The 12,478-nt window shown below is 34.9% G+C and overlaps 1 protein-coding gene across 2 annotated transcripts in view; it reads left to right on the forward strand.

Annotated features, from left to right (window-relative positions):
- HPGD (15-hydroxyprostaglandin dehydrogenase) overlaps positions 1–12,478 on the forward strand; it is a 25,624-nt gene that overhangs the window by 7,442 nt on the left and 5,704 nt on the right. For both annotated transcript variants that reach the window (XM_031066137.1, XM_031066138.1), the window contains one exon: positions 8,072–8,168. In XM_031066137.1, the coding sequence (XP_030921997.1) occupies positions 8,072–8,168 (97 nt within the window). The remainder of the gene's footprint in view (positions 1–8,071; positions 8,169–12,478) is intronic.

Below are 12,478 nucleotides of genomic sequence, written 5' to 3' on the forward strand. Positions count from 1 at the left end.
CTATCTAGTTACTGTAATTTCTGTAAAACAAGATATAATGCTTTGTACTTTTTGGTTTTTTAATTATAACCAAAAAAAAAACAAGATTATGCTTGTAATATCTTCTATGGGTTAGTTCTATAATTCTTTTTTTCTGTTTCTTGTAGAAAGGAGCAAAATATATATGAAATACATTCTTTTAAAATGCCTCGATTTCCCTCTTGTAGGATAGTTTAAGTATTCTTTGTTTTATTTCTCAGAACAGAAACAGCTGCTATAGCCACCATATGTGTGATACACATCATGCACATATTTTTTTATTTTAAAAGGGGAAAAAAATCTACATGCCAGTTGTTGTCTTAGTGATTTCATTTATATATTGATATAACAAATATTCCCTGCCCCAGTTTAAAGTACAAAGTACAAAAGTAGAGCAGTACAGAGCAAGATAAATCAGAACAAACACATCTGGGGTGTGTTCTTCACAGCTAAAACACTTCACAGAACCGGTTGGTCTTCAGGAACGTTTTTATAGGAGTGTAAGGAAGTTCTCTGACAGCACTGCTTGAGAAAGCTTGAAGAAGAAGGTTCAAAAAGTGGGACTTAATTTGGAAGGAAAATGGAGTAAAACACAATTCCTACTGGTGTTCGTTACAGTTTCCTAAGAACAAGAAAAGACCACTTGATAAAGCCAGGGAAGGGGTGTAGGAAGGAGTAGTGACTACTAAAATGATACTTCTATTGCAATGCTTTCCACCATTTTGCTACATTTTGTGCTAAGCATCCATCTTTTCATTACTTTATTAATACATCTATTTTTTTACCTAAGTAGTCCAGCAATGCCATCTGTTCCTCACCTCAAAACTCCAAATCTCAGGGTGTTTACTTGATTGATATCAGCTTGATCATCAGAAGCTTCAACTAGTGAAACTCATAAAAGGATACACTCTTGTTATTATGGCACATAAAAAAATGTACCTGGCAACCATACAAGAATTCCATTTTAAAGAGATATTGCCTGTGTAGTTTCAGCAGTCTGTCACACACACATATTTGTGCACAGAATAGCACAAGTGTATAGCACATAAATTATTTTTAAGGGTCCTACCTCCATCATGACAGTCTTTATTGCATTCATAAAAATATTAACCTAAGGGATCCAGAAATTTTAAAATCTGCCTTTTTTTTATTCTTCAAATCCCTAAAGCAAGAAAAGGACCCACATCTTTACGAGCCTTGAACATGTATGCTATTTAAACACAACTGGGTGTTCTAAGCTTCAGTAATTTTATCTTGTGTTGATGTGGCTTTCTGGAACCACTGTAATTAGAGTGGCCACTATAATTGCAGTGTCTTTTGTCATTACCAATGCACTTAGCACATTTTATACTAAAAACAATCCCCCAAATTACACACAGAATTTCTTTTTATGCTCATGTCAGAGGTTTCTGAAAACCTACATAGGTTGCAGTATACAGTTAAATGTAGCAGTACTAGTATCACCTATGCTTACATTTTAAATATTACCTGAATCAAAAGTTTAGAAGTACTTGATGTGGCATTTTGACCACCTTACTGTTTTATTATGACAAAAAATTAATTTTGTATATATATTTAAACTAATTCCCCAAATGAAATTATGAAAAAAATTGAAAGCAAAATCACAACTATGTCCTGTTTATGTAATAATGTTGCAGTTTTAACACATTCTGGCAAAACTTTAAATTTCAGGCCAGAACCTGGGCACATCAAAACACCCCAATCATATGGGATTCAATTATTTAAGCGTTGTCCAGAAATAAGTAGAATTCATATGCACACGTAAAGTTTCTTCAGGTGCATGACAGTCTCATTCTTCATTACTTGGCAAAATGTAGAAATATACAACAATTCCAAATTTTTACATTTTTCATGAGTTTGCACAATTTATTTCCATAAATGACAGAAGTAAAAAATTTCCATGAATTTAGAAAAGTCTTTTGCTAAAATGAAGTCTACCAACATCAAAATACTTAGATTGGAACTACAGAGAAGATAATGCACCACTGTATATTTATGTGTGACTCCGTTCAATATGGCTCATGGTGAAATATATGTTCCAGAAATTAGCAAACCTTGCAAAATCATTGTTTGCTTATCAGTAAGGACCTGTTTCTCAGAAGGCCAATTAATGTTTCAACAGAAGACAGAAGGGTAACTAAGCAAACATCAGAAGTGTTTCATTGAACTTTTTTTTTGTGACAACAGCATCATGATCATCACAAGGCTGTTCCGCTGTGCCAGCTATAAGTGGGAGTATGCTGTGACCTTCTTCTGGTCCACCTTGCTGGCCTTTCCCAGCGTACCAGGAGAAATGAGAAGGACTAAACTTCCATCCCAAAGTAATGTAACTTGGACACGTAGCTGGATTCAGCAGCTGGAAATAACCACTAGGTCCCACAACAGAGACAAAGGCAAGCACCATTTCTCAGTGCCAGCAAGAGAGAAACAAACCAAAACAAGCAATGCAATCTGTGGTAGATGAAATAGCATAGGTGACAGGTTTACTGACAACGAGTGGCTACCTCAATGGCTTACTTGTATATTCTTCAGCATAATTTGATGTTAGAAGACTAATTGTCTGTGGGGAGATGTGGCCAAAAAATGAGGAGTGACACTTACCTTGAAATTAGTAGCACAAGAATCAGTCCTCTAAGTATATAAAGAAGCCTCTAGGTATAATTATTTTTGCTGTTTATATTGTTCTAGGAAGGGCACAGTTACTTACCTTAATAGCACAATAAGTCAATCATTTTTTTAGCTTATGGTTTTAATGTATGTTTACAGTAACCAGTGTTGAAGTATAATGAAAAGCAAAGGTTTCAAACTAAGAACATAAGACCAGCTATCAAAATGGAATAGTATTCCTGTGTCCTTCAGGAATGTGGAGGTGTATTGAATGGGGGAGGGAAGTAAAGGAATCTGCACCATAAAAAACTGAAGCGCAGTGTTTAATTCTCACCTTGTAAAAGAGCTGTTGATTTGCAGCAAATTATCTAATCCTGCTATATATTCCTTTCTCCTTTCTGCCTCTTCCTCTCTAGACTTCTTGTTTTTCACAGTTTGAGTTGGAAATTCATACTCAAGAGCTTAAAATTTAATTTCATATAGCAATCAAACTAACCTATACATAGGAATGTCAAGGAACTTGCATGCTTGCTCCAACTTGCCTACATCCTAGAAAATCTACATTAAAAAAAATTAGTCCCACCTTCCTGTCCAACAGCAAAATGCTAAAATTTTCCATGGATATCACAAGCAGTACTTTTAGTTTCAGAATTTTGAAGTTCGTCTTGCACAGTTCACAGAGTACTTTTAAATGTTTCCTTATAGATAGTCATTGATTTACAACATCACTATATGAAAGGCAAACAATCTTGGGTCAAATTCCAGCTCTGTGCTAACCTGCTTTATGAAACCACAAGTTAATGGCTGTTTCATTTTTATTCAGTACCCCAAGCACTGAAATGTCTTAGTTCAGGAGCCTACATAAAATGTTAGGACTGATTACTATTTTGTTTTCTCGAAGGAATTCATATTAACATATCACCTTGATATCAATATAGTGCTCATCTTCAGCACTGAAGATGCTGATGTATTTTCTCAGCATGAAGTACCAAATGTATCTGACAAGTGGTGGCAAGCAAAACCTTATTAAATAGGTGTGAGAAACTATGTCAGTTGGAACAGCTGCCCTGAAACACCAGGAAAAAAACACCATGTACTCAGTTACTTGCAAAGCAATTGTTGCTTGAAAATGATGATGATTAATGATGTCCTGGGCACCATCACCAAAAAAACACCTTTTTTTTTTTTTTTAAATAGATAAATCTAAAATGAAGCACGAAGTATAAAAACTGCCAGATATAATGTTGGAATACAAGAACATTGTACACATTGGCTGACATTGGTTCCTAAAGGTGAAAAAAACTAACTAGTGCTCTACTGAAGACTCTGAGCCTAATTAAAATCAGAATTTCAATATATGATTTTTTTTAGAATGATAGAATAAAATCTATACAGCCAAAGGACACATAGAAATTTGAAGAATCAAAGATTTTGTAAGTTTTAGTTCTGATTTTGACACTGGCAACTAAATTGCTATTTACGAAATCATTAGTTACTGATTACTGCTACTTTATTCTCAAAAGCAACTGCAAATATTTTGAGTATTTGCACAATTATTTTGCAGTGTTTACGATGATGTCAGATACCATACTGGCTTTATTACTGTATGATACTTCAGCACATCTGATCTCCTCTAATTTAAATCTGTAATTTATGTAACATAATGCTAGGACATATTCCCACACTCACCACTTCATTTAAAAGAATCCTAAATTTTCTGCTGGTAGTTGAAGAGTAAAATTGCCTCCCTTGAGAGCATACTCAGACCTCCAGTGCACCTTAATGGCCTGTCCTCATGATGTGCTGTAGTAAAACACTGTATTTTGGTAAGAAAATAAACAGCAGTGTTGCTGAGATATCATATGTTTTTCAACATCTAGAAGAACAGTCATTTAGATTATTTTCTGACTTCAAGGATGCTAGTTTTCCATATCCAGGATTAAAAAAAAAAAGAAGGAAAAATAATTAAGAGTCAGCTGTACCAATTTTGATTTACCTACATTTAGTTACAAAGCTGATTACTTTGATACTTTTTTTTTCTTTACATATTTATGACAAACATCCTTTGAGCTAAATGCAGTTGTAAACAAAGGGATAATAAAAAATTCAGCTCTAAAATGCCTTCCTGTACAAAGTCTGCCAGTATATTTTCATCTTATTCTGAGTCAGACAGTTTTTTTTATTAGGTAATTTTAAATTTAACTTTCCCAGAATTTTTATTTAATAGATAATCTATAAATTATTGTTGGTTAAGAACCTGGGATTAAATTATTAGTCTTAAAAGTACGATTGGGGAACTGCACAATCTGAAAATACTTTTAGTTTCTTTCATTTAATTGAAAGGAAATGACAGATATTTTCATCATAACCTAAAACCAAAAAGCTGGGTTCGGAAGACGCATAAATTTTGAGAGGATTGAAGAGAGGTGGATTCTTTCAAGAGAATGGGAAATCCAACACACAATAGAGGAAAAGTGCCATCTGCTGAGAGTGCAGGCAGGTTCTTCTCACCCTGGGTATGTGGTTCAGAGTTTGCCTGCAGAATAATTCTGTATTTTATCAGCCCAAACATCATAAATAGCCATTTGACCCAAGACCAGCCACACTCAGTGAGGTTTTTGCAAGGATCACAGGTAAGGATTGCAAGGCTATAGCTGGTGTAAGGGGCAATATCCAGATGGAAGTCTGCATTTAACTTGAAGACCACCTCTCACAATGCCTTTATGTAAAGGAGAACATGTCTCCAGCCTCTTGAAGAAGTACTAAGTTAATGGATTCCAGAGGGAGAAAAAGAACAATACAGTAATTTTGATTGGACACAAGCTATCCATTTTTTTCTTGGTTTATAATTGTGGTTTGGCCAAGGACTCATCTAGCTCTATTATCTCTGAATTAGAAGGAATTGAAAAGCCTTCAAGGAGCCCCAAGCTACTTCCTATCTTCAACTGATTTATTTTCTCTAATCATCCTAAGTGAAATTCTCCTTTTCTGCTCAGCTGGCTGAGCCACTGCTCCAGGGCATGACAGGGCCTGCACCTGCTCTCCAAAGACATCATTAATCCCTTTCTTCCTCAAATATCTTCTGTACAGTCTCTCATACATATATATATATATATATATATATTAGAAAAAACACACTCCTCTCTTAAGTCCAAATCTAATTTTGGTTGAGGTGCCAGTAAGTTTATGTTCAGAATAAGTATATCTTATAGCAACACTACTGTACATTAACAATGTTGGTTTAAATAAATCAAATTTATATGTGACAATCAACATTAAACAGCACTAGATCAACTTTTATAAGGACTCTGCTACTTTCCAGGAAATGCAAAAGAAATCTGATTTAGTCTGGTATGCAACAAGATATTGAAAACAATTCTTTGGAAAGTTTCTGTTAAAGCATTTAATCAACGGCGTTCTTTTTAAATTAATCAAAATAATTCTTAAAAAATGATCGCTTAAACAAGACTTTCCAGGGAAAAAAAAAGAATTTTTTCTTTACGAAAGATTTAAAATACTATTTCAGAATTTTGAAATATTCATATTTTGTGAAGTTTTACACTATTCCAAGAAATAGATATTCTGAAAATACATTATTATTAAAAAAAAATCTCATTAAGTGCTGAAACTATAGAAAATGAGAAAAAAATTATTAATTACCAAGATTCCAAAGCAAACTTGGTAATGAGGTCTCAGGTTGTTGTAACTCTGTCAATGGGCAACCTCATGTTAATTAAAAAAATAAACCAGTGATATTAATAAAGTAGGACATGCACTCTTCCAAATCTGATTCCTATTAAAACCAGAAAAGCATGAAGGATAACTGAAATTGAATTAGAAGTACTACTTTATATTTTGTAACATCCATGTCTAAAAATATTAGCTAATGAAAATGAAATATAATACCCATCTCAAGATTATTCCAATTTTGCTTTGGGAATTTAGATAGTGACAGAAAAATAGTTAACATTCTGATTTTAAAAGCTTTTCTCTTTCTTCCTCGCAGTTTCTCTAGTCACTATCTATTAGGTTTTAGCCAAATACAGATTCTTTACTGTGGTTTTCTTATGGGAAATTTCTGTCTCCACTATTCTGCAGACCTTCTCTGGTGAAAAATATTGAAATAATCATGCTTCACACTTCACCTTTTGGGCATCTTAATTTATTTGGGTCAGTATTAATAGCACTAAACAGTCATAAAGTACAAATGAAGTTCTCATTTAAAAGCTGAAATAATATTTCCAAAAGACTAAAAGTGTGTCTCAATGTATTTGTTCATTTTAAGTAGAAATTGTAAAGCAAATATGAAATTCTTACAGAGAGATAAAAAAAAATTGGTAAATAGTTATGGAACTAATGCAGTAAATTTAGAGAAATTTGGAGAAATTTGCATTTCTCTAAAGTTATTGTCTACCACCAGGAACCATGTCTGCTGCCTTTTTCTTACTATTCGTTTCACTCTCAGGTAAAGTGACTTTCTGGGAGAAACTCTCTCATGATTCCCCCAGCAGGCTGGTAACCCAAGGTTTGGTGTGTCTTTGGACATCTCAGTTTAAAAGTCTGAAGCTCAGAGAGGAATCTCAGCAGAATTTCTGACTGCAGAAACAGATTTTAAGGAATAAAGATGATACATACAGGCCTCAGAATTTTTTTTTTCCTTGAAGTTCTATCTTTAAAAAAAAATGTTTGTAAAAATCACAGTTAGTATTATGCTAACAACATTTCACATCTCTTAGCATGCCCTTTTTGCCATCTCTGTATTGGCCTGTGTGGGCTAACTTTCATTTGAGAGGAATGGTAAAACTCCTGTAACTTTAGTCAGAAAATAATACACATTTTTAATATCTTAGGACCAGAAATATATCATGGTACTTAATCCTAAAAAGTGTGAATTTCTTTTGACTTGAGCCTAATGCAGTTTTAAGTGTTAATGTTATCTTCAGATACAATCAGTACATTTTTTTATAATATAGAACAGACTATCTCAACAAAAACAATGGGATTTAGATCAGTTCATCTACCACTTACGTTTTTAGATAAGGTATGTGTTTCATCTTTAAATTATTTACTTACTCTTTGTTTCATTTCCTTCACAACTCTTATTTTGCATTTCAGTATTTTAGTTTGTTTATTTATATCTTATTGAAAGAAATAAGTAAACTGCTATTACTTGTATTTATTGCAATTGTGCTTCTGAAGTTATTGAGTTGCAATACTGTGGAGTGTCTCTGTGCTTAAAAACTTCAAAGTATAAATAAGATCACTGGTAAAGCAATACAGATTTTAAGCACCACAATAAAAGCAAGTTCCAGTTTGTAGAAGCACAATAGATATTTTGAATAACATCAATAATTCAGTAAAATATTTTGAATAGTTTCAAATAATCTTTTGAGTATCTTCCATAATTCCTTCCTCTCTATACCAGACATCTGTGATCAGAGGAACCTACCTTGGCATAGAATACATGAAAAAAGGAAGTGGAGGCGATGGAGGAGTGATCATTAATATCTCATCCTTGGCAGGTGGGAAAATTTTCTGCATAAACAATTTCTGCTGTGTGTTCTTCTTAAGTAAAGGAATCATACTGATCAGTAAGATACTTTCGCTTCTTTATATGGCCCTTTCCTGTTTAGAAATAGTTTGAACTGGTTTTCATCATAGCAATAGCAGGAATATCAAACAACCACAAATTTCATTTGCTTTTTTAAACACAATTCAATAGAAAAAATTCAGTAATTTTCCTAACCTATCAGTCTTGCATTTAAAACCCGGAGCCTGACGTAAATTCAACTCCAGAGGAACACAAATGTAGGAACCTCTATAGGCTAGACTGTACCTAGTTTATTAACAAAGGATTTCACACACCCATTCTGTGTTCCAAGTCCTTTCAGGTGTGATCTACCTGTACTTGAGAAGTCATAAAATTAACACTCATATTTTACCAAGCTTAAGCAAGCACTTTCTTTGCTCACTACTTATCTATTCTAGTAACTGTATTTCAATTTATTGATATAAAAATAGAATTCTTTGGATCCTACATCAGTTGGGGGTAATAGAATTCACCATTTCCTGTAGATATACTCATTGTTTCAGTGACTGGGCTCCCAGCAAAAAAGCACAGCTGAGCGGGAAACTGTACATGGAAAATGAAGTCACCAGACAACCCTCCTCAAAAATTTTGTGGGGTAGTACTTGCATTCTCTCTTTTTTTTGTTTGGAGAAGTTGTTCGCTCTTTCTACTGTCAGACTGCCTGTGAAAAATACTACCTATGCTACCCAACACTCAGATTGTCAGAGGGGTTTTTTTTGTGTCTATGCGGATTACCAAATTCTAGTCGTTTCATTCCAGGGTATTCCTATGTGTTTTACCAATGAAAAGCCAGTTAAGATAGCACCAGCTATAGTTAACTGATTGTGCACAGGTGTGGGTGTTCTGAGTAGTTTAAGTTCTCCTGTAGACCATAGCTTTTGTGATAAAAAGTCCAGTTCACCCTACTGACATAATGCATATGGATCTTGAGGATCTGACTTAATGCATGCACATGTCCAAAGAGTGAGGGGCTCTTATTAAAAGACTGCATGTACCTTTAAGTCAGCATTTTCATACTGCCTGACACATTGCCTACTGACACCAGTAGGTTTATCTCTATAGGCTGAAATGGACATTGTATTGGGTCCAAATTAACCTGAAGGAAACTGCTGTTGCAGTGCAAGAGGTCATCAACACAAGTAAAATATTAAACATGTTCACAGAGACACTAATGCCCAAAGCAGTGCTTGAGAAAGGATAGGGCTAGCAAGTGATTTGATTCCTTTTCTAACTAGTATCAAATGAACACAAAATTATTTTGGTTTTAAGATCTAAAAACTTGGCTGTTCTCTTTGTTAAGACAAACAAACAGTTTCTCTGCTTTGTTTGGTTTTACATGGCTTGTGTTTAACAATTGTTTCCAAGGTCATAAGGAAAAACACACTTTAAAAGCTAATATATACTAATTTTTATTGCTTATTTATTTACTACTATTTGTGCTTCGTGATTGTAATTCTCCTTTTCAGTCTGAAGGCCTAAGTCCTGCAGTTTATTCCATATATGAAAGACAAACTTCCATTGGCTTGCTTAACATCCCCTTCAAGTGCTTCCTCAGAGCTAGCTTCTGTTGATCATTAAACTTCTGAGTGGTTTTGATCCCCGCTGTCCAAGTTCTCTGTAAGATACAGACAGCAAACCTTCCCATGTCTTTTTGAGCAACAACAAGGGTTGTACATAGTGCTTATGTCAAATTCAATAATAGTTCCTTTGCACATTAATTAGCTACATTAATATTAATCATTACATCACCATGGGAGTTTTGCCAGTGATTTGGACTAGGGACAGAATCAAGCCTTACAGTATCACATTTCCAAGCACCCATGGTACTACCAAAATTATCTCTGTGAAGTGGATGCTTAAAAGTTTTGATTCAGCTGGATCAAAGCCAGAGCCTGTCTATCCAGTAAGGAGTCTTCCTTTCTTTAGTCTTGACCCCAGACAGGACTTAAAAGAGGGACAGAAATATGTGATCACATGCGGCAGGCACTCAACTATGTCTCAAAGCTACAAAATTTAATTTTATTCGATTTGTGCATTTGTATCAAGAAGAAGTAATTCTGCTAAACTGAGATAATGAGAAACGTGTTTTACTTCAAATTTGGCTCCATAAAAAACAATTTCAATGATTGCAGGTTTTTGCATCACTGAATTTGAATAGATTTAATTTTCAAATTCAAGTAATAAAATGTTCTAAAATATCTTCTTTATAAGCCGCACTTAATTGCATTTAATGGAATAGTTAAAAGCAGCAGAGAAAGCATAAAAAAACTAAATTTAACTCAAGAGACTGTTGAAGTTATTAAACTTAACATGGTCTTTTAGCTTGTGGTTGCTGGTACCTGCACCCTTTTTGCAAAGGGTAAAAGGGCAAAAGGAATTCAAGTATGACACACACTTTTGTTTTGATGGCTTTCGTATTTTGAAGAAGGTTTTCTGTGAAAATGAATTTGTATCTGTCTGTATTTTACCAGACAAAAAAAAAGTCAGAGTATTTACAGAGGGCTTAAAAAATGTCACAATTTTTTAGCATAGCATCATGCTACTTTTGTGAGAGGCTCTTCAATGTGTAGTGAATCTGGATACCTTTCTGCTGCACAGCCGTATCAATTTTATTGCACTCAACTTCAAACATTCAGATTCCTCAAACAGCTGGTTTGCCTTCCCTTTATTGAAAGCTTCAGCCACAAGAAATACTTAAAGTACCTGTCACAGCAAACAAGCTTTTTTGGGACCAGATTGTAAATGTATTACAAGAAAAAAACTAAGCATATGGTTACATCACCAAGCAAGGACTCTGTCACAGGGATACAGGGGACCAGAAGTGTCTGTACAACTGAGGCCTTCACTTCAGCATCATGGCAAAGCTTCTGGTCCCTCCCCTTTGTGAAAAGCAAAATGCTCAGCAGATTCTGCCAGAATGAGGTTAACAAGAATTAGAAGCTATTCACTTCAGACTTCACTATAAAAAAAAAAATCATAGAAATGGCACAGTTTAGAATTTTTGCTAGGATTTCTGTTGCACCTTTGTTTTGGCACTCAGGATATTATGGGGGCATGCAGAGAGAAAACCAGAAAGTCCAAAGTCCAGCTTAAAACTAAAAAGGCCAAAAAATCTTATTCAAAGAAAGGAACTTACTCAAATCTCTGAGGGCAACATATTCAGTGGGAGAGCATAACAGGGGGAAAATGCTTAATTCTGTTTTTATCAAAGTTCTTTCATTTCATCAAAGTGGGATGAAAGGAAATACTGGTTTCAGCAAAGCCTACTGATACAATTCAAACTTGATCGAATTCTCCACCTCCAGTATTAATTTCTCAGGATGTGGTTTTTGAAACTCAATCGTGACAAATAAGGAGTTGTACTGAGACACCCAACAGCATGTCTTCAATGGTAGAGTGCTCTTGACACCAACAAGGAGAGTAGAATATAAGCAAGGGCAAGAACTGTCTCTCTCAGCCTGCCAGGAACTGAGAAAAATAAAGTAGAGCAGTTAACATTGGAGCACAGGATTATTCTTGGTCTGCTTGAACTTGTTTTGCTAAACCAAAGAGCATCTTGAGTCATCACGAAGTCATTTTCAATTCACCATGCAGTAACATCTAGAAAGAGAAAAATCTTGCCATAGCAGCAGCCCCCTCCTCCCTGTCTAAGAGAGATTAAAACCCAAATGTATCACTTTCCAGCAGTACACTGACCCATCACCACCCATTTGAACACCCTCCTCTTTTTCTCCCCATTATTTTGTGAATAATGGTCTCTAGTCTGTTTCACTGCCATTCTGCTTTGCATAAGATAATTCAATATTCATGGCAGCAGCAAATAGAATCCAGATTTTCTAACAAATGAATGCCCTAACTAATATGTTAGGAACTCATCTCTGCTCACTGGTTGAATAAATATGTGGGCAGAGCAGACTCAGTGTGGCACAGTGGCTCATCATAAAATACTTTAGGAGGGTCCCTGGGACACACCACCAACAGAGGCCCAGCTCTTCCTAGGGCAGGGAAGTGGCTCAGAGCTGGAAAGCCCTCACTGGGGTTCTGAGTACTGAACTCAGGAGCAAAAGGACTGTTATTGTTTATGTGAGGAATGCTAAAACTAGTCTTAGATGCTTTATCCAAAAGTGAGATGATTTTTTCTTGGTTCTCCACTTCAGCAAAGATAATAATTTCAATTAGGAAATAACTAGTTTTCAAGAAAAACCCCAAAAATGCTACTAGTTCCTCTCTTCCTGCCTAGTT

Source organism: Geospiza fortis, unplaced genomic scaffold, assembly GCF_000277835.1.
Source record: "Geospiza fortis unplaced genomic scaffold, GeoFor_1.0 scaffold40, whole genome shotgun sequence".
Lineage (NCBI taxonomy): Eukaryota > Metazoa > Chordata > Aves > Passeriformes > Thraupidae > Geospiza > Geospiza fortis.